Here is a 23,432-nt window from a genome sequence, read left to right as displayed (position 1 = left end):
TTAGTTTCCCTCTCCCCTGACTCACAGTCCTATTCCTATTCCCCAGTGATGCTGCCTGACACACTGAGTTACTCCAGCATTTTGTGTCTATATAAGGAGGAAGTTGCAGGCGTTTCCAGCTGTAATCTCTCAATTGGTGGGAGGGGAACTGAACACAGCATGTATTCACACACCACAAAATTAGTGAAATCCAGTTTCAGGGCAGAGGTCACAGGGCAGGGCCAAGAGAATAGCAAAGTCACATTGTCTAACGTTAAGACGTTTTTTTTTCCTCAGGGTAACAAAGGAGAAATGGGACGCAAAGGACAACAAGGAACAAAAGGGGTCCCTGGTGAAGAGGTAAGTGCAATGCTCTAAATTCCAAAACCCCAGAGCCTCGGCCAGATGCAATGCTCAGTGCCTTTCCAGACAGTCGACAACAGTATTAGCCGTCAACAACATAATCCCTTTCTGCTGATATTCCAATAAATCCAGTTGAAACAGATGTGATATGGACCATACGAATGTGGTTGTCAACAGTCAATAGTCAATAGTGTTTTATTTGTCACATATGCAGCTGCACAGGGAAATTCATTTTGTATATATTACATATTCTGGGGCTCAATTGTTGGTGCCATTATTTAAAGTCCGGTCGTCCTGCACGCTGGAGCAGTACCCATGAACCAACATCCCTCTCCTCTCCTAGTCTGGCCATCTTTGTGTTCCAGATGCGACTCCAGCAGCCTACCTGAAGACGCTGGAGGCATTACTCCGATTCACCCTCCTCCCGGCCGACTTCTCCAGCTCTTTCATAGAAACATAGAAAATAGGTGCAGGAGTAGGCCATTCGGCCCTTCGAGCCTGCACCGCCATTCAATATGATCATGGCTGATCATCCAACTCAGTATCCTGTACCTGCCTTCTCTCCATACCCCCTGATCCCTTTAGCTACAAGGACCACATCTAACTCCCTCTTAAATATAGCCAATGAACTGGCCTCAACTACCTTCTGTGGCAGAGAATTCCAGAGATTCAACACTTTATGTGTGAAAAATATTTTTCTCATCTCGGTCCTAAAAGATTTCCCCCTTATCCTTAAACTGTGACCCCTTGTTCTGGGCTTCCCCAACATCGGGAACAATCTTCCTACATCTAGCCTGTCCAACCCCTTAAGAATTTTGTAAGTTTCTATAAGATCCCCCCTCAATCTTCTAAATTCTAGCGAGTACAAGCCAAGTCTATCCGGTCTTTCTTCATATGAAAGTCCTGACATCCCAGGAATCAGGTTGGTGAACCTTCTCTGTACTCCCTCTACGGCAAGAATGTCTTTCCTTGTTATACTGCGCTTGGGGCGGGTTCCCAGTCCCGTCGAACGATGAGTCTTCGGGTGAGGTCCTGCCATCCGTGAGCCTTTGGGCAGGATTCCAATGAGCCATCGGGCAGGTTCCAAGGTGCCATCGACCGACAACCCTTCGGGCGGGTTCACGGTCCTTCCGGAAATGGCGACACGTGAGCAGGGCCTACTGGGCAAGTCCTCCTCCAAAGTCGACCCACGGCGGGGGAGTTGGGCCCACTTGCCAGGAGAGTCCTGGCTCGCTGCTGTGACGACATAATTCTCAGTGTGGCTCCTTTCCTTCTGCTTTAGGGTGACCCTGGACCGACTGGTGAGCCCGGAAACAGAGGGAAACCAGGAGACCCAGGACAAGATGTGAGTGACACTTGGCCATATCTGTAACAGACGGTAGAGAGTAACATCTACTCGAGACATTGTTAAGGGTTGTATCATTGATTATATGTTAAGATACACCTATCCAGAACTTGATTCATAGTATGAAGGGCATATTTCTCATGTTTTCCTCTAATTTGAATGAGGCCATTCAGCCTGTCGATTCTATGCCTTTCTTTATGATGATTAAAAGATTTAATGGATACCTGAGAGGTAACCTTTTTACCCAAAGTGTACTCGATGCATGGAACAACCAGCTGGAGAAAGTAGTTGTTTGAGAAAAAGGATGGATGATGTTTCGGGCGGGAACCCTTCTTCAGACTCAAGAAGGGTCAGTCTGAAGAAGGGTTCCGACCCGACGTCACCCATCCTTTTTCTCCAGAGATGCTTAGTTACTCCAGCACTTTGTGTCTATCGTCAGTATAAACCAGCATCTGCAGCTCCTTCCTACACATTTAAGATGGTCAGTTGGATAGGTACTATATAGTGATCGGAGATTGAATAGTCAATGAAGGATGACATTCTGGCCCTCTACCCCCAATTACTCCATGATTCCGTGGGCCGAAGGGCCTGTTTCTGTGTTGAATCTCTCGATGATCCTGCTTTAGGGTGACCCTGGACCGACTGGTGAGCCCGGAGAGAATGCTATAGGTTGTCGGGGACATGTCTCCTTGCTTTGAGCTAATGGTGTTTCTTGTTTATGATACAGGGCTCTCATGGACCTCCTGGCGACGCAGGTTTAACAGTAAGTACTTTCTGTTTTGCATACACACTGGGATTCGGATGCTAGAGGATCAAAGGTACAGTCCATGGCCAATCCCCAGCTCTGCTTCTATTAAACCCAAGATAATTCAGCACCTGCGTTCAGATATCCCACCTTCCTCCACCCACCATACGTTGCCCAGCACAGTCAATGTCATGGTGCTCCAACTTTGTATCCTGATTCAAAAACAGACTGTCTCTCTGTTGGCTAATCCGATAACTCTTGAGTGAATGGAATCACCCATTAGCCAGCCCTATTTTATGAAATCAGAAATTAACACATTTTAAATGTGTAATTGCATCCTCAACAAGTCACATCAGTTAATTACTGACAAATTCACCATTGTTGGATAAATATGACGGTGCACAGCAAACCCCAGAAAAACCAAAGCAAATAAAATGAATAACTCATTCATTTTGGGTTGGATGCTCACCATCCCAATCAATCCACATACATTTTCTGAAGGTGAGATTGCATGCTTTTAAAGGCAAAAATGCATAATTGTTATCTTGGAGACACTTGGTAATATTGGATGAGTGGATGGTCCACCTGAGAGGACATTACTGATTGCTGGATACTCTCATTGGCATTATAGAACATAGAACAGTATAAAAACTGGAACATGCTCTTCGGCCCACAACGTCTTTGCCGAACATGACACCAAATAATAAACAGAAAATGTTGTTCTAGGGATAAGGTGAAGGAAGCACTGGCCAGAAAACTGTTGCACACCTCCATAGGAGCATAAACTGATCATGTATTGGGGGCCAATCCTATTTTATGTTTGACCTGCAGTTGCAATATCCTATTGTGCACAGTCCCCACTCAGGGCATGTGTTTGCAATGAAATAATCCTCCCAGACCGTGCCTGCTCATTTTCTCTGTATGTGGAAGACATACCAAGAACACCCGTCATGTTGTGGGATGCAATGAATTTACACCCAAAAGGCGTGGAAACGAAGAGTTGGAACGTCTCCTTTTGTTGGGTTTCTGAGGATGACTTTGGATTTTGCATCTTTTCTTGCTCCTGACTGCACTCCTCTTGTTGCTTCCTAGGACTGTGATGTGATGACATATGTCAGGGAGACGTGTGGATGCTGTGGTGAGTCTGGCAGTCTACACTTCAAAAGACTTAACACAATGCAGGTGCATTTTACAATGGGCCTTTCTGACAATATAGAGAATTTGACAACAGGGGTTAATGCATTCTAGGCATGGAAGTCAAGAGTGTTTAACTGTCATAAGCATTGGGACTGGAACAATGAAAATCTTACTTGCTGCAGCTTTACAGGCACATTAAATACAACACACAGCAAATTAAGAAACAAAGAAATATCAGTTATTCTAGACAAACCAGACCGAAGCAAACCAGTTGAAGCAAAAGTACATAGTACAATCTTCATAGTGCCAAGTCTGCAGTAGTTTAGTGTTGAGGTAGGCACAAAATGCTGGAGTAACCAAGTGGGTCAGGCAGCATCTCTGGAGAAAAAGGATGGGTGCCGTTTTGGGCCGCCTTCATGGTAGCAGAGAGATGAGAGCATGGGAGGGTGGCATATGATATTAGCTGCTTTCTTGAGGCAAAGTATCCTGTAGGTCCCTTCCATATTGGGGAGGTCCATAGTTGTGACAGACCAGGCAATGTCCATCACTACTTGTAGCCTCCTTCATCCTCAACACAATGGAGGCATGTTCTTACTATGTTCCGCCTGACTGCTTTGGATGGAACACTGGGATAGATCTTCCATCACCTGAGCATTCGATGTTCCTCCGCTGTTTCTTTCAGAGGAGTCCTGGGTGCAATCTTCTAGTGGGTGGTGGCGTCTAGTCCAACCACGGGGCTGTGGAAGGCTGTCCCCCAGTGTAAGTGGGTTGCTGCGATGATGAGAATGGGGCTAACAAAGGAGGCACATCTCATTGGATGCCAAGCTGCTGCTTAAGTTGAATATTAAGTTGAACAGCATGAGTGATGTATCTGCCTAATGACAGGATAGTCAGCAGGATGGGCTGGATTTGTTATCCAACGACTCCCACAGGGGCGGCATGGTGGCACAGCAGTAGAGTTACTGCCTTGCAGCGCCAGAGACCCGGGTTTAATCCTGACTACAGATGCTGTCTGTAGGGAGTTTGTACATTCTCCCTGTGACCCCATGGGGTTTTTCTGGATGCTCCGGTGTCCTCCCACACTCCAAAGACATCCAGGTTTGTAGGTTAATTGGCTTTGGTAAAATTGTAATCTGTCTCTAATGTGTAGGATAGTGCTAGTGTACAGGGTGATCTCTAGCCGGCGTGGACCTGGTTGGCCGAAGGACCTGTTTCCATGCTATGTCTCTAAAGTCTAAAGTAAAGTGAAGTCTAAGTGTAAATTATGTCTCCATAGGTGCTGCTCAGTTTGCTGAGATCCTCCAGCAGTTTACTTCTTACCCAAGTTTCCAACATTTGCAATCTCTTGGGAACCGCATTCAACCTTTGTTCTTCCAGTTATTAGTTGGGTCACTGAATTGTGTAGACAGTGCATTTGATTCATAGATTTTGGATTAGTCTTGATTCAGGATTAACTAACATTCACAAAGCTCATCAAAGTGTGTTTCAGAAATTATTGGTTTGTTCTGCTTAAACATCATTATTCTCCCTCTTTCCCCTCTCCATACTTCAGACTGTGAGAAGCAGTGTGGACCGCTGGATATTGTTTTTGTTATTGACAGTTCAGAGAGTATTGGACTGACCAACTTCACCCTGGAGAAGAATTTTGTCATCAACACCGTAAGCCGCTTGGGCGCAATGGCCACGGACCCTAATGCTAAGACAGGTCAGTAGCTGGGAAGGTCTTCATTTCATGGTAATCCAAATTAGGTGAAGCTCCCTCCTAATCGGATATATGGGAACATTTCTTCACCTTATTCAGTGTTCAGAATGCTCCCACTCCATAACTTGGATATCCATTAAATAATTTATTGTTTTACTTTTATTTTGCCTTTTTCCTTCATTGTCATCCAGTGTGTGCTACAATACAGAAACATACCCTCCAGCCCAACACGTGCATGCCATCCTTTATGCCTTTCTACATTCATTCCATTCGCTCACTAGTACTTTATCCTTCTATGATTTGCCTATTTGTGGCTGTCAAAATGTCTCTTAAATTGTACCTGATTCCACCATCTCCTCTGGCACAGCATTCAAGATGTCATCTCTCAACCTTCCGTGTTTGCTCATGCGTGTGTGTGTGCATGTGTATGCATGAGTGCATGTGTATGTGCATGCGTGGATATGTGTGCATGTGCTCATGTGTGTGTGTGTGTGTGTGTGTGCATGTGTGTGTGTGTGTGTGTGTGAGAGAGAGAACATTATCCTCTAAAAGGGACTTGATCCAGACCCAGGATTTGAACACATGGTGGTCCCTCATGTCATGTACCATGTACTTTGCCTTTTTCCTGTGCATTCTGTTTGGTTCCCATTTGTCTGTGGAGCTTCCATCTGCCATGTTCACTCTGGTACTTAGCAATAACCTCATTGTTGACATTGGTTTGCAGGAGCTCGTGTTGGCGTTGTTCAGTACAGTCACGAAGGAACGTTCGAGAAAGTGCTTCTGAGCGACCCAAAGATCAACTCCCTCTCGGCATTCAAGGAGGCAGTCAAGAGGCTGGAGTGGATTGCAGGTGGGACGTGGACCCCATCCGCCCTCAAGTATGCCTATGACATGTTGATTCAGGCCAACAAGCGCGAGAAGGCAAAGGTCTTTGCCGTGGTGATCACCGATGGGCGATCTGACCCGCGGGACGATGACACGCTGCTCAACTCGCTCTGCAAGGACAACATCATCGTCAACGCCATCGGCATTGGCGACATGTTCAAAAGGGACCAGGACCCCGAGACCCTGCGGTCCATCGCCTGCGGGAAGCCCGGACGCGTGCAGAAGATGAACCTCTTTGCCGACCTGGTGGCTGAGGAGTTCATCGACCATATGGAGGATCTATTATGCCCCGGTAGGTCCAGCTCATGGGAAGCAGTATTAAAGATGTCCTTGAGAAGTTTGGCTTAACCTTCAGTCCCCTAATCCCTTCCCACCTCCACCCCCTAGCAATTAGTCCTCTGTTGTAGATACTACTGTTAAAGTATAGACTAACTCATATTTGGGGAATACTTAGATCCTACTGCATGAAATGGTTAAGTTAAGCAGTGTTGGATTTAATGATGGGATAAGATACAGAAGCGGAGAGATCTTGTGAAGCTTTTGTTGGATAGTAACATTTGCTGCTTGTGCTCCTCTTAAGTTGCTGTTTTGGTGGAACTAACAGGTTATAACTGAGGCACTCCTCACTCAACCACGCCACACACACACATGCCATCCCTTCAATGTATCACAAGCTTTCAAAACCCACGTAAACATTGGTGACAAATAATGACAGCCCCTCCCCAACCCCCCTCTCCGTTTCACTGTCCTTCCAGATGTTTGTCGGCAAACATCTTGGCTTTCTGTTCCTTGTGGCGAAATTCAAGATGTACTGAAAGACAAGCTAGCCTCTTTACCTATGAGAGTGGTAGTGAAGACAAAAGTCCAGCAAGGTATTTAACTTGGGGTTGGGTGTTTGGCCTGGGCTAAGGTAAAAAAATGTATTGGGAGCCTGGTTGGGCAGCTTTTCTCCTTTTTTTTTGCTTGGTTCTGCCAGTGTATGTTATTTTAAAAAAGCGATAGTTCTGCCATAATTTGTGTTTCCATAACACAAATTGCATACAAAAGTGATGAATGGGGGAACACTATTTGTATTACATGTGCCAAATTGGTTATAATACAATTTTGATCAGGAACTAGAAAACCACTAAAACGTTACTGTGGAAATTGACAAGCAGAAAAATAGTTGTCTTGGATTTAAACTATAGGGAAAAAGGTTTTTCCAAGTAACTTCCCCGCAGTAACCAACCAATTAAGAACACATTTGCTGCTGCTGCAAAGGCTATTGAAATGAACAGATGATCACTTCCATTGACATGAATGCAATTAGCAGCAATATAACATTTTGCCTTTGGTATTTTTAGCTTGAGTACAAAAGCAAACCCATCGGTAGTGATATAACCATATAACCATATAACAATTACAGCACGTAAAACAGGCCATCTCGGCCCTTCAAATCCGTGCCAAACACTTATTTTCCCCTAGTCCCATCTACCTGCACTCAGACCATAACCCTCCATTCCTTTCCCGTCCATATACCTATCCAATTTATTTTTAAATGATAAAATCGAACCTGCCTCCACCACTTCCACTGGAAGCTCATTCCACACAGCTACCACTCTCTGAGTAAAGATAATACCATTATTCCTATAAATCCTGTGGGGAAAAGTAACTGTGTTCTTGCCAGTCTGAAATACTCAAACCCATACCCCCTTTTGTCCAATTACCCTTACGCCATGCTGTTCTATAACATGAGTTTTCTCAGGAATGCAACTACTCCGGTGCAGAAGAACTACCTGTCTTTGAGGTGGGTATACAAGATCATCATTGCCAGATCAAACGCTCCATCAGGGAAACTTTATGAAGAAAGGAGCCTGCAATTGCTCTCCTGGTTAGGATATGGTACATACTACAGGTCCACTTGATTTTCCAGAAACTGGCAATCCGGCACCTTCTTTGATCTGGACAAAATTACGACAATGCATTTGAAATCCCCCTGGGAAGTCCTCTGGAAAATGTGGCGCCCAGGCCGAGTGAAACGGATGGTCTTGACCTCATCAGGACCGCTGCGTTGATCATCGGGTCGAATTTGGCCCCTGTGGCGAGGGCTCTAGTACTACGGCCCAGCCAGAGCCGGCAGATCCATTCCTATAGCTAACTTTCACGGCCAATCAGTGGGTCAACTTTTTCCCTGCAGCCTTGGCTCTGGAACTCCGCCCCTTAGCCGACCTCTGAGGCTGACTTTGCGGGCCAGTATCTCGGCACACTGGCAGCCCGTTCTGGTACCATTGAACTCCTCTCAGATGCCATGACCTCTGTTGGTCTGGCAAAATGGATAATCCAGAATGGCTCTGAAACTAAGTGTGCCAGAAAATCGGTGGTGGGCCTGTACACAATAGGCAGGGAATTTGACAGAGAATATTACTGTCAAAGGGTTGATATTGGATTCTTGCTGAAAGGTGAATGATTTTAAATCCTGTTCCTCTTTCTTTCAGACCCTGAGATCATCTGCCCTGATCTCCCATGTAAAGCAGGTACGTTCCAAGTAAACCAAAGCAAATTGAGTAGCAGTATCACTCTGAAACCTTACATTGTATGTAAAGAATGGGCAATCAGTATGTATAGGAAATAATGTATTTAGGCTACAGTTTATAGAACTTCAGGGACTGCTTTGACCAAGCAGAAACCACGTTTAGATGGCATTGGTACAGAAGGTGTAGCGATGTAGGTAACATAACTTCTGTTTCCCTTTTTTTTAGTCTTGAAGGAATTAATTCAAACAACTTTGACAGAAAGATGATGGCAGGTGACAGAATTGTAAATATTAGGGCCCCTACCCCACGTGGAATTGTAGGGATACTTACCAAAATTTAGGAAGGATGTGCTGGTGTTGGAGAGGGTCCAGATTAGGTTTGCAAGAATTAACCCAGGAATGATTGGGCTAACATATGAGGATCATTTGACGGCTCTGGGCCTGTACTCATTAGAGTTTAGAAAGATGAGGGAGGATCTCTTTGAAACCTACTGGATAATGAAAGGCCTGGATAGAATATATGTGGAAAGGATGTTTCTAGTAATGGGAGTCTAGAACCAGAGATCACAGCCTTAGAATAAAAGGATTTACCTTTAGAATGGGAGGAATTTCTTCAGCCAGTGCGCAATGAATCTGTGTAATCCATTGCCACAGGCAGCTGTTGAGGCCAAGAGATTGGGTATTTTTAAAGCGGAGATTGATAAATTCTTGATTTGTAATGCCCCTGTCCCACTTAGGAAACCTGAGCAGAAACCTCTGGAGACTTTGCACCCCACCCAAGGTTTCCGTGCGGTTCCCGGAAGATCCCGGAGGTTTTTGTCAGTCTCCCCACCTGCTTCCACTACCTGCAACCTCCGGCAACCACCTGCAACCTCCGGGAACCACACGGAAACCTTGGGTGGGGCGTAATGTCTCCAGAGGTTTCCGTTCAGGTTTCCTAAGTGGGACAGGGGCATTAAGGTGTCAAAGGTTACTAGGAGGAGAAGTCAGGAGAATGGTGTTAAGAGAAGAAATAGATCAGCCATGATTGAATGGTGGAGTAGTGGCGATGGGTCGAATTGCCTAATCCCTCTCCTATGTCTTATGGCCTTATTATGGTCAAATCCAAAGGAAAGAATGCATGTGTTTTTCTATTTGATGAATAACTCATTGTCGAAGGGATGGAACATGCATGGATTTCTGCCGAGGACTGTCAGTTGTTGTGACGTGCAACTGATCTCTCCTTTTGTATAGTGTAAAACATTAATCTAACTCCACAAAATTGCCAGCTAGGAAAAGACGAGTGTGATATTCATGAGTGGTGCCATCCCTCGCTTCCAATGACGGAGGCAGGTGGATAACAATAATACTGCTGCCTGATCAGTCCAGGGGACAGACTGAAGATTACTTGATTCTGTGGCCAATCCTCAAAGGAAATTAAGGTCCATCGGAGCCTTGGTCTACGCTGTGTAGTTTGAGAGCAAATTGAGAGCAAACTAGTAGAGACCACATACCAACTACCCTTTTCTCATCAGCCCACGGCAATCCTCGTCCTCACCCTGTGAACTTGAGGATGTATGCCTGGCTTAATTAGGCCAACCGTGGTTCCCTGCACCTGATTGAGGCCACTATGAGAAAGCCTCAGTGTTGGTGACTTCTGGCGAATGTCAGGGCCAAGGCATGTATGCGAAGCAGTAGTGGTTCAGGCTATTTTTGCGCTTCCCAGAGCAACCACTCTTGATTCCCCACAAAGATAATTTTGACTCCTGTCTTTTGCTGGTGCAATCCTCTTCCACCTCATGTGGAACTTGTCAGCAAGCATCAACCTCAGGTAATGCAGAATGGATTTTGGTACAGAACACAATTACCATGCAAAAGGAGGGCTGAAGACGGCGAGGTTTCTGGGTATAAACATTGAGACACTTTCAAAGTGCAGCTCAGAATAATGATGAAGCGCAAAGGAGATTTTCTGAGGTTTTTACTGCCCCATTAACCTCTGCCAAACCTCTGGAACCATGCCTTGTTGATCACCTGTGGCATACTGACCGGCAGGGTCAGCCTAAAGCAATTCCTGCCACGGCAAAATTGAGATCCATTTCCAGATACTCCAAAAGTCTGAATTCTTGAAATCAGCTGGTCACACACAGACTGTCGACGTTCAGCACTCACGTAGTACTTCCTTGCTTATTTTGTGGTTTATTTTAAGTTTCATTTGCAACTGCCGCTAGCTGTGTTGTCACAACGTTTTGCTCATTGGCTGCATGCTCGCAATAGTTAATAGCTAGTGACCAAGGTTGCAAATTCAGACCCAGCAAGTGGGAGACTTCTGGGGAACCAATATCTCTATCCCCCACATGGAAATTAACAGCACTGATAGAAGGCTCTCTGCATCACAGCTCTAGGGACATCGGTTCGATCCTGACCTCAGGTATGGTCACAACAGTGTTCACCCTGCAACTGCATGGGTTTCCATTGGATTTCCTCCCACATCGCAAAGACATATTGGTGGGTTAATTGGTCAGTGTAAATTACCCTCAATGTAGGCAAGAGAATCAAATGGGAGTTGATCAGCATGTATGAAAAAGGATAAGTAGTAGGGCTACAGGGAAATAATGAGTGGGAATGGGATTGGTGAGATTTTTCTCTTCGGAGCTGGCATGGAACTAAGTGGCTTAGCTGGTAGAGCCTCACAGTGCCAGAAATCTAGGTTCTAGCTTGATCTTGGGTGTTATCTATGTGGAGTTTGCACATTCTCTCCATGACCATTTGGGTGTCCTCTGGGTGCTCTGGGTTTCCACTGGGTGCTCCCGTTTCCTTACACATCTTAAACACATGCAGTTTTATAGGTTTTATAGGTTAATTGGTCACTGTAAATTGCCCTAAGTGCGTCGGGTGCGAGAAAATAGAATAATATAGAACTAGTGCAAACTGTTGATGTGCACTCAGTGGACCGAGAGGCTTGTTCCCATGCTGTAACTCTAACTAAACTACATTAAACTAAACTACTGGAGGCAGCGCAGTGGTGCAGCAGTAGAGTTGCATTCCAGTGGCCTTCCAGCGCCAGAGATCTGGGTTCTATCTGCAGGTGATGTCTGTACGGAATTTGTATGTTCTCCGTAACTGCGTGGGTTTTCTCCGAATGCTCCGGTTTCCTCACACATTCCAAAGAAGCACATGTTTGTAGGTTAACTGGCTTTGGTAAAATTGTAAACTGTCCCAAGTGTTTAGGATAACGCTTGTGTACCTTGGTGATCATTGGTCGGCGCGGGATTGGTGGGCCGAAGGGCCTGTTTTCACACTGAATCGCTAAAGTCTAAAGTCTACAGGATGATTGGCCTTGTGTCATAATAAGTAAGGGCACTGTGTTTGGATGCATGAACAAATTAGACAGAGTGTGCGATTATTTCTTAAGGTGTAAACCTGACTGATAGCGCACAGGTTGCTGATTAATTGCCTTGCCTTGTGTAAGCAAAACCACTGAACTAAGTAAGACCATTGTGGAAAGGGAAGAATGGAAGAACTGTATATGAAAGTGGAGTTAAAGCATGAAGCGAACTGTATGTCCTGCTAAATGAGATTGCTGCATGTGCTTGACCACCCTTTACAGGAAATACTGCGAGAAAGACAATGACCAAGATAAACATAAAATATTGATGTGTGGAAAAATGATTTAGCAGGTAGTGAGCTGGAAAGTGAGTGTGGGTGTGAGGATGAGGGCTTGGAGTGCAATGAATGGACATGATCTACAATTGAACCCATTTTTTTGTAACTGTGAGAAGGAACTACTATAAATATCAATAATTGCCATTAATTCTAAATCTCAGAAACAGTTAAGGGACTGTCCCACTTAAACGAGTTATTCACAAATTCTCCCGAGTTTGATTCAAACTCGCAGAATGTTCGTAACGAGTCCGTAGGAGGTCATAGGAGTTTATAGATGTATCGTAGTGGGCCGTTATTGCTAGCCGTAGGTACTTGTGGCATCGGGTAAGTCAGGACGTTTTTTTCCAGCTCGATAAAAAATGTCCACGAGTTAAAAAATGGTCGGGATGAAAGAAATTGCAACTTTTTACTCATAAGGAGCGCATCAAAATAGTCGTGGGAATTCGTAGACATACTCGTAGGAGTTTGTAGGAGTTCATGAACATAGTCGTGGAAGGTCGTAGGAGTTCGTTGATTACCACGATCTTGATTTTTTTTTTTAGGTCCTTTAAACTCGGCAGAGGTTTTGAATTAAGTCGTGAAAGTGGGACAGGCCCTTTAGGTGGCTCTCTACGAGTTTTGTGCATGAAAAGCTACATGCACAATCTTTTTCATTCTGGCTGCAAACCTAACCTTTCCACTGACTCTCCTCAGTAACAGTGGGGCAGGGTAGACATTAGTCTTTGAATGAGAGACTGTCGAGTGGTTGCTGTACTCGCACCTCTCTTCAGTCATAGCTGCAGTGGAAGCCAGTGTGTGGAGGTGAGTAAGCTCATTCCTGCTCGTAATTCAATGCTCATGATCAAAGACTAATTACTACCCTGTGATCACATGATTCAATTTAATCACATGTGATCACATGTTACTGATGCATCAAGGAGACTGCTTTTCTTATTTTCTTATTAAAAAATGATGCTTTAGAAACTTCAATTAAATTTATTTTCAATCCAAACGCTGTGGATTCTGGCTTAGCAGTAACACATTTTCTCCTCAATTAGAAGGTTGTGGATTTAAGTCGGATGCAAAGGTGAGGCTGAAGACTGGCATTGGGGTGTGGAACCCAGGGAGTGCTGTGCCATGGCAGTGTCATCTTCGAACTATATGCCAAACGCCTGGTCTCTCAGAGGGATCAGCAACGTCTCCCAGAGATCTGTTCTGAAGGAGCATAGTGACTTCTCTGTGACATGGCGAGACCCTCAGTTGCTTCTTGCTGGTTTGCGAGACTTTATTTTAACTTTTCAGGACTTCTTAACATGAGCAATCGAGAGAGTGAAAAGCACTATGTAAATACAAGTGCCTTCCTTCCTTCTGCCTTCCTTCCTTTCTCACTTCCATTTTCTCTTTCTTCCAACAATTCTTCTTTTCAACCTCTCTTTTTTCTCCTTTAATTTTCCTTTTGTTTTATGTCCTTCCTTTGCTCCCTCTCTCCTCTTTTCCTTACTCACCCATTCCACAGTGGCCTCCACAATGGTACTCCATGCTTCTGTAAAGGCTGTGATGCTGTTATATGGTGTAATGAGCAATTGTTTGTTCTCTTTCTAAACTGTGGCCAGAAGGATTGTGAGGAGCTGGCCAGGTTTGCCAGTAACAGAGTGAATAGTGCTCTCTGTCAGCCGTCACCAGCAAGCCTAAACTCTTCTTTTTAATCGTTTTCAGATGACTTAAACAGTAACGATGCAAACCCAGGTATCGTGTACTTTTCAGAGTTTGAAAACCACCTTCATAATTGGTGGTCCACAAAACAAGAATTGACATCAGCCATGCAAACTGCTCAGCACCCAGACGCCTACGCCAAACTGGTGGCCACCATGGCCTACACTGCAGGAATGGCCAAATTTGCCAGCGGAGAGGAACGCAAAAATTGGACTGACCAGTTCATAGATTCGTTTAAATTGATTTACAGTGACATAACAGGGGATGACGACAAAGCGAGGGGGCTGTGCTTTTAGAAGCGTGTGAATAGTCTGTGGCCGCCATGGCCATGCGGCACACCCAGGCTCCCACTGTGGAAGGAAAGTCAGCTTGTTTCCCATTCTGAGCATTGTGTCCCTCAGCCTTTCGCTGCTGTGCAGGGAGGGGCAGGCTCGAAGGGCATTAAAGGCCGTCCCATGCAGTGATGCCCTGCTGCATAACAGTCTGCTGCTGGTTGGGGTTGGATGCCAGGACACACATATAGAACCATAGAATCTTAGCAACAAAAGGAGCAGACATTTGGCCCACTGACTCCATGCTGGCCCCTGGGCCCGTTGCATTCCTGAATCTGGCTCACTATTCCAAAAAAATAACTAGATAATGAAAGAAATATGGGTACACCAATCCTCTGCCTGGGTTTGGTAGTGTAATGGCAACAGGATCTAAAATGAAACTTCTGGAATCTATCTAAACACAGATCCATTTAACTGGAAACACAGAATGTGGGTGGCATGATAGGGTGGGCTGACCGGAAATCTATACTTGACTTGAACTTGTATTGTAGGCCAATCAATCCAAAGAACATTCATGCAGACTCTGCATGTGTTCCCAACACAAGCTTGATGTATCCCGAGAGGTCACACTATTATCACCTCCTGCAACTCCCCATCATTGAAACATTGGTGCAATGGGCATCTCGCCATGAGAATCTCAAAGATATATTGATTTTACATAGTGCATATCTCACGCATTATTCTGTGAAAGTACACCTATGATTTATTTTCTTCTTTTGGCAATGGCTGTGTACTGGGGATTAATGTCCAATCCTGGAGACTTCAGCTCATGCCTGGAGCCAAGCAAAGTTTCAAGGGGAGCCTTTGGACTGTGAACTACCAGCCCCTCATCCTTCTCAGCTGCTCATAATCTGTGAAGTACACCCAGTACTTTCTGATTTCCATTACTCCCCAGCCCTCTGGCACTTTATCCCAACCCTCACACGCAGCTGCTGTTAAGCGGGGGAATCTGCTGTTGCTGGCAGTGCTTTGCTTCTGATATTTGGATGCGGCTTTTCAACATGTATATGTATTGTTCAATAAACGATCCATTTTATTCTCAGATGCTGGATGATGTTTTAATAGAAAAGAACAAACTTGCATTCTTCTTCTGCCTTTACCCGTAGTTATCGTTCCAATCCAGGAAGCCCAGCCGTCTGTTTCCACACAGTGGGATCCCAGGCACAGATTTATGGCAATGAGCAGATAATCTGCAGTGAAGTTGATTGAGAAATAAGTATTAGGCAGAGTACCAGAGGGAATTCCCTTGTTGCTTAAAGCACACGGCGGCGTGGTGGGGATTTGGTGTGAAGTCGACCATCTGCTGTCAGCTGTGAGCAGATGATGAAGTGATGTATTAATGTTGAATTCTACTTCTGTAGTTTGGTTCTTACATTATGAACAGAGTGGTACAACAGTGGACAAATTTCTGCCCCCAGTTTTTTTCAACCACAGGATAGAAAGAGAGTCTCAGTTTTGCACCTTGGGCTAGAGGCATTGTTGTTGAAGTATAAAAGCTCAGGTTTCCTTTAAGGTGAATGTTTTGCAAATACTAACTTGTCTTGGTGTTCTGATCCAGGATTCACCTCCCAATGATATTTCAATGCTAGAAAGAAGCCTTTCCTGAATTCTCAGGTCCATAAAGATCCAACTGGACAAACTAAACCAGCGAACCCAGGAGAGATCACGAATGCCATTGAGCTTGCAAGCGACAGGGACTATATCAGTGGGCTTCATGAATGCGGACTCTGATACACATGGATGACAACAGCCCATTAATCAAGTATAGGTACAGATGGGTCGGTGACTAGAGTAATAGAGGTAAAGCAGAAACTCACTAGCATTGCATCTCTGGTAGGCCTAGCAACGACTTATGTCACACACAGAGTATAAAGGAAGGAGGAGGGGAAGCGAGGTGGTCAACTGGTAAATGTCTCCATCTCTTCACTCCTTTAATCGTGTTCCACACCTGCAAGATAAAACTCGAGCTTCAGAATCATGTGTATAAAGGGTTACTGGGATTGACATTGAGCGAAGAGGTGATCCTATCCAGGATTGTGTCCGATCCCATCAGATCTGTTGATGGATTCATCTGGTTTTGTTCAATTGTGTTTTCCAAATGAGGGGGCTACAAATGATCAGGACCAAATAAGATTCTATTGGTTTACTAGATTAACGTCAGTGAAGTTTTAGTGAAGTTACTGGGTCCAAAAAGGAGATCTTGTGTGGGATGTAGAGAGAGGGTGTTCCACTCATCGTAACTATCTTGTTTACCCAACCACTCCCCACTTCCTCTCCCTCACCCACGTTAGAGCAAGAATAACGTGGCCTTTGTTGGGAACATGCCTTCATAAACCTTTGTTATTCAAGACAAAGTCCACCGTGACACAGTTTGGGCATACATTTATCATACCAACTTTGTTAATATGGATACCACATGTGTGTCTTTATAAAGATCTGCCATCTCCCTCGAGTCAAGTGTGTGCCAGTTGCCAAGTAATATTTTCTCGCCAGGGCCTCTGTACTTCACTTAGCAATGTTCAGTAGGTTTACACCCATTTTACAGGGTGTTTCTAGCTGTGTAATGTTTGGCCAAAACAGGAATCCAGATCTCACTTCTCAAAATGTCATTTTACATTCCAGTGTTATGGTGACATGTATTGCATAGCCTTCTCCTTAATTGATCTGTCCCAAGACTTTGAGGAGAATGGAGAAGGAAATTAAATGGCCATAATTTTGTAAATGTCTGCTTCATTTAAGAATTTGATTCAAAATTGCAATGTAACTCCATTGTTTGAAAGAGGCAGGTGGACACATCTGGAAATTATAGGCCGGTTAGTCTATTATCTGCAAAGGGGAAGTGATCTAAATTTGTATTTGGAGCAACAATGGAAAGTTTGGAGCTTACTAGCGGAAACAATGAGAATTTGTAAAGGATTAAAAAAAAGACACCAAGTGCTGGAGTAACGCAACAGGTGGAGTAACTCAGCATCCCTGGAGAACATGGATAGGTGGCATTTCAGGCCGGCTTCAAAACATTGGTCCCGACCTGAAACATAACCTTTCCATGTTCTCCAGAGATGCTGCCGGATCCGCTGAGTTACTCCAGCCCTTTGTGTCTTCTTTTGTAAACCAACATCTGCAGTTCCTTGTTTCTACTTTTTCAAAGGATATCTCTTGCACAACAAACCTCAGTTATGTTTTCAAAATATTATTAATATTCAAATATTTAATATATATTAAATATATATTAATATATATTATATATTATAATATAGAGGGTGTGGTTCCAATAATGTTTTGTTTATTAGATAAGATTTGACATAATATTAAAACTTGTGGAATTGAAGACAAATTGTTGACTCAACAGAGCATTCATGAGTCAATTTAAAACAGAATGGGAATAATGTCCCGATTATTGAGAGCTTGTCCATTGGTTGTGGTGTGCTTCGAGGATTTGTGTTAGAGCCTCCACACGTCACTCTTTGTGAAGGACTGCGCTGGCAGGGTAACATAATCAAAATGTTCTGCTAACAAAGAGAAAGGGTATTGAAACATTAAATTACATTGACGGGTTCATTCAGTCTGCAGTGGATGGACTTCACTGCAGTCAAATTGGAAGTCATCCATTTTGGATCAAAGTAGGAGATGATCAGTGTTATTTAAAGGCTTGGAAGAAAGGAAATCTAAAGAAATTTAGAGTGCATGTGCGCAGATAGCAAATCACAGTCTGAAACAAAAACAGTTGCATGTTATAGTAATGCTGACCTGTGCTATTGAAGAGCTAGGATATGGAAGCGAGGGTGAAGGTTTGGTGAACTTCATGTGGAGTAGTTTGTGCAGTCTGGGCTCTGCACTCTCATAATAAATATATTGGCCTTGGGAGGGGGGGGGTGCCAATTTAAGAAAATGCCTCCAGGGATCCTCGGAGTAGAATTATGAGCAAAGGCTGCTTTTCTTCCTAAGATCTGGTATTTTCAGGAAGCATTTATTTGGAATCTGCTTAGATTTTTGAATGCTGATAGGCTACACAGAAGGAAGCTGTTTCTCTGATGCATGTGCTCGGAGTAGAGAGGCTGGCGGCAGGGAAAACTTCATCGCACCAATACTGGGAGGAAATCTAGAGCGTTCTCCAGCGAAAAGGTGTGGAATATTTTGGAAATATTTGAGATTTTTGGCCTTGTGACAGCCATGAAAGGTGAGGCCAGTCCACGGAGAGTCTATGGAAGCAACGGGACTCTTCTTGGCTGACATACTATACCTTTAGGGCAGGGATGGGAAACTATTTATTTTGTAACAAAATCAAAGGCAATGGAAAATAACACCAGAGTTGTGTCACTGAAACAGATGTTCTCACCATCATCCCAACGTTGTTTGGCTATCACTTCCACGCACAGACTGTAATAGTGGGTACAACTCCAAAAAGGTCCGGAAAGCAAGTAATCACTTCCAAGGTCAAAGAAAAGAGTGATTTAAATCCAAGAAGGTTCATTATAGCCCGCGGGGGGTTGTTTTTTTAACTTAAACATTATGCTGGGTTTCCTGGCAGCCACTCGGGGTTGGGAGGGGAGAGAGAGGGAGGGAGGGAGGGGGGGGGAGTGGAAATGGAAATGGCAGGCAATTGTACTTTTCTGGACCTAACAAGCACCTCTTGTTTAACCCAGAGTTGGCCGTGGCAGCGTGCACAGAGCGGCCGGTGGAGCTGGTCTTCATGATCGACGGCTCGGAGCGGATGGGTGAAAACAACTTCCGACATGTGCGGGAGTTTGTACACAAGGTGGCCACCACCCTGCCCCTGGCTGCAAACGACGATGACACCAAGAGGGCCCGCATAGCCATGGTGCAGTACGGCAGCGAGTCCGAGCAGCAGCTCGTATTTGGCTTCAGCCACAACAAGACCGACATCCTGGACTCCTTGACTGCCATGAAGTACCTGGACTCGGCCTCCAACGTGGGCTCCGCCATCATCTACGGCATCCACACCCTGGTTGGCAAGCCCGGCTCTGGCCCTCAGGCCACCCGGCTAGGGGCTGAGCTCTCCTTCCTCTTCATAACGGACGGCACCAGCGGTAACAAGAGCCTGGGCGAGGCGGTGGACGCCATGCGCAAGCACAACGTCGTGCCCACGGTGATTGCTGTGGGTAAGGATGTGGACATGGATGTCCTGCAGCAGATAGGGTTAGGGGAGAGAGCTGCCATATTCCGGGCTGACGATTACTCCCATATCCTGCAGCCCAGCTTCTTTGAGAGACTCTTAGTGTGGATCTGTTAAGGACTTTAAATTTGATGCCCTACCCCACCCCCAGAAGGTTGGCGTAAGGTCTGAATCCAAGTGCCTTTTTTTTATATATTAGTTTTATGTTATTCAGGAAAAGATAAAACAAGGTGCTTTCTTTTGTACTCATCAAAGTATTTTTTCATCCTCACTTTCTCCTATCATTTTGTACATTTCTTGCTCACCAAGCCTCAAGATTGACTGGGGTTGCTAACTCTGATTGAATGTTTCCCTGGCATTCTGGTCACACAAACCCACATGCAGTGACCCTGTCTGCAGAATCCTATCGATCACACGGTGCCCTTTGTAATTTCTTTATGCCCCAATGGTAAAGCAAGTACCTAGCTCTTGACCCACTCGGACAATACTTCATCGTCAAACATTTTCCTTCTACCAAATAATAATAGAATTTATTCAGTTTACTTTACTTAATTTTTAAAACAAATATGCCTTTGTTTTTTTTTTTTTTACTTCCACAGTAAAGTTTCACTTTCCCCAACAGGGTCACTTGCACAGATACCTTGACCATGGAGATTTAATGGGGAAATCCTGGCGATGCCAGGATAATCCTGGAGATTCATTAGGAACTTTCTGGTTATTTCAGGATAATCCTGGAGATTAATAAAGAAATTCCTGGAGATGCCAGGGTTGTCTTGGAGATTTAGTAGGAAATCCCTAGAGATGCTGGGACAATCCTGAAGGGTGGGAAACGCTGCATCTTGTTGGCATTCTGAATATTCCTCTCCCCTTGTGCCTTGGCCGCTGACCTGGGCAGCTTGTTATTTTTAATGTTTTGTAACCTCTGTCACTGAACTTAACACTGTTGGCTTGAATCTAAAAAATTAGGGAACATCGCTTGATGGCAAGGTTTTGAGATAAAGCTGATCTTTGGATCAAAGCATCCTGTCCTTCCCACTGCCCACCAACAGGAAGGCAGCAATGGGAAAAACCACGGCCAGAGAGCAGCGTCTGACTGTTGCCACACCTCTTCCGCACGTCCCAAACCTCTTGCTACACACTAGATCCAATCCCAGTGTTTTATCCCACCAGCATCACCCCACCCAAACTGTCTACTCTCAACATAGAGTGCAGGACTGTGGCAAAGTACCTCACACTGTAACTGGATACATGGGTTACAGAGAAATGCGGCTCATTGAAACTGGGTACAAAGGTGCAAAGACTTCTGCAACTCTGGCTTCGGAAAAATACTCCCCATCCTTGGTTCTGTTTCCAGGTAACATTGCACTGGTAACATGCCACCTGCCCATGTCAGTGTGATCCCGGGCACTTAAAGCACCACTATTTAAATGATGCAGTGGTTTATAGCTGCCCATTAACCATAACCTACTGGTTATTTTCAGAGCTGTTGACCTTGGTCCTCTGTTTAGTTTGGTGGAAACAATTGTGCAAATGGATCAGTTCACACTTCAGAATGATACCACGAATGTAAACACAAATTGAAGTAAATAGTTTGTTGATGAGGTGCAGTTATGTTTTGGGTAAATAAACCCTCTTAACCTTCTCTAAGTGGGTCACTATTTGGGCTCAATACTGGACAGAGTTTGCACACAGCCAGATGCAGAGTATCAGTTGGTGAGAGCTGTAGGATTCTATATAGTTGGGCCACATTGTAACTGCAATCCAATAGAGATGGCAAAATGCACTTGCACAAATACTTCTTCCGAAATGGTGGGAAGATTACAGATAAAATTAGAAGAATGGAATGGAGTCTCAAATTGCAATCAATTGACATGATGCCACACATTCCAGCTTTCTAATGGTGCTATTTATACTGCTATGGTAATGTTGACTTCCAGTGGGGGTGTGATGCGGGGTTAGGGATGTTCTGTTCACCAGCAGGTGGTAGTATTGTGCAGCTTGTAATGAGAGGCCTGTTCCACTCAGGAAATTAATTTTCAGTTTGGATAAAAACACTTAAGGAGATGGAGGCAATTCCATTGAATAAAATGTACCCAAATCAATTGCATCTCTCTGCGTCTTTGCAGTTGTTGGTACTTTTGGTGTGCGGAAAGTTATGGTCTGGACCAAAGTGACTTGCCTTTGCTGAGCGCACAGCATGTGATGCATTTGAAGCAAAATCTTGCCGCACCATCTCCTGCTTCTGTGCCTGGCCTATCGCTGGCTCCGATTACGGGATGGTGGCAGGGTTGGGCGGGCTGATGTTTACGACCTAGATGTTGGACAATGGGTTTGCACTCTCCCCACCACCATCCCAATCCTTTGTCACAAACACAGCTGGAGTGCTGGTGTGACAGGTCACTACTAATATTGGCTGTCCAGCACCTCTGTTCTCTGCCTTAGTGCCCAGCTCATTGCCAGCACGGTGAGGCTCATCAGATCTGCCGGATGAAGCAGACACCCTTTCACCCTTTGACAACAAGTGCTGGTGGGGTGTGCCTGTTTTCCACTGGAGAGCCGCAAAGCTTTGTAATATATATTTCCAGATTTTTTTTGCATTGAAATAATCATCAGTCATTCCACCGATGTATTTTCATACAGTCTTCTGCATCCAGATTTGAATAGTTCTGTACTGAATACCAAATAAATAAATGGATTTTTCCAAATATATCTCTGCCAATCTTTGCATAATTTGTGCAAGAGAACTGATATTTGCAGGTTGATCATTGTATGTTGCCCATTGTGTACTGTACGTCGGCTTGTTATAGAGTCACAGAGAGATGCGGCATTGAAACAGGCCCTTCAGGCAACTGAGTGTACAACAACCATCAAACACACTCACCCTATATTATCCCACTTTATTCTCCCCACATTTTCACCGTACCTCCTAGATTCCACCATTCACCTACATACGGGGAGTAATTTACAGTAGCCAGTTAGCTGACCCATCCGCACATTTGGGACAGCACAGGAACAGGCCCTATAACCTACGATGTCTGTGCCAAACTCGACACCAAGATAGACAAATCTCATCTGCCTGCATACGGTCCATATCCATTCATTCCCCACATATCCATGTGCCTATCCAAAGCCTGGAGCACCACAGAGGTCCGCTACCGGTTTTCTGGCAATTGATGTTCCGGCACTTCCTTTAATCCAGACAAATTCCTGAAAGCGCACCTGAAATAGTCCCCTGATGATCCCCTGAAATATATGGCGAGAAATAAGGCGGCCGATCTTAATTTATTTACTCGTAGATTTAGTCGTAGAACGTAGGTTGGCATGTTAGTCGTAGGTAATCGAGGGTAGTCGAAGCTAGTTGTAGATAGTCTTCATCATAGTCGAAGGGAGGTCGATAGGAGGTCGTCTTCACTCTCCGCTATTCAGTGTCCAATTTTCCCGAAGCTAGTCGTAGTTAGTCAAAGCTAGTCTTCAACATAGTCGAAGGAGGTCGAAGGTGGTCTTCTACATGGTCGAAGGAGGTCTTCAACATGACATTTTTTCAAACTCTCCTAAACTCTTCTAAACTCACCAATTAGGCTGCCCAAGTGGGACAGCCCCTTAAGCTCCTGTAGGTACAGGCACAACTCTGTCAATTAACAGCAATATTTGTCTGGTGAATGGTACACAAAAATGCTGGAGAAACTCAGCGGGTGCAGCAGCATCTATGGAGCGAAGGAAATAGGCGACGTTTCGGGCCGAAACCCTTCCTCAGACTGAGGATGTTCTGACACTGGACTAATTCTGGTATTTTATAACAATGGTGTGCATTGAGGATGGGGACTGATCTATCTATTATACTATGCTGGGGAACTTGAATCTACACTGCCTGCGAAACTGACTGAACTGCCCAGATGTGGATCAGTGGGCAATGATTTTTTTCCCAGATGTGTGCGTGCAGACATCACCTGGTCTTTGGCAGAGC

The 23,432-nt window shown here is 44.7% G+C and overlaps 1 protein-coding gene across 3 annotated transcripts in view; it reads left to right on the top strand.

Annotated features, from left to right (window-relative positions):
* The window catches only part of col6a2 (collagen, type VI, alpha 2), a 68,841-nt gene extending 46,664 nt beyond the window's left edge, over positions 1 to 22,177 (top strand). For 2 of the 3 annotated variants that reach the window (XM_055638313.1, XM_055638312.1), the window contains exons 22-29: positions 277 to 339; positions 1,625 to 1,687; positions 2,415 to 2,450; positions 3,525 to 3,570; positions 5,122 to 5,274; positions 5,996 to 6,448; positions 8,631 to 8,669; positions 18,978 to 22,177. In XM_055638313.1, the coding sequence (XP_055494288.1) occupies positions 277 to 339; positions 1,625 to 1,687; positions 2,415 to 2,450; positions 3,525 to 3,570; positions 5,122 to 5,274; positions 5,996 to 6,448; positions 8,631 to 8,669; positions 18,978 to 19,585 (1,461 nt within the window). In that variant the 3' untranslated portion in view covers positions 19,586 to 22,177. Of the gene's footprint in view, positions 1 to 276; positions 340 to 1,624; positions 1,688 to 2,414; positions 2,451 to 3,524; positions 3,571 to 5,121; positions 5,275 to 5,995; positions 6,449 to 8,630; positions 8,670 to 14,005; positions 15,378 to 18,977 lie in introns of those variants that run through there. The other variant, XM_055638314.1, reaches the window with a different exon arrangement.
* Positions 22,178 to 23,432: the final 1,255 nt, after the last annotated feature.

Source organism: Leucoraja erinacea, chromosome 7 (genome assembly GCF_028641065.1).
Source record: "Leucoraja erinacea ecotype New England chromosome 7, Leri_hhj_1, whole genome shotgun sequence".
Lineage (NCBI taxonomy): Eukaryota > Metazoa > Chordata > Chondrichthyes > Rajiformes > Rajidae > Leucoraja > Leucoraja erinaceus.
Note: the sequence above shows the minus strand (reverse complement) of the source record. Positions and strands in the feature narration are given on the sequence as shown.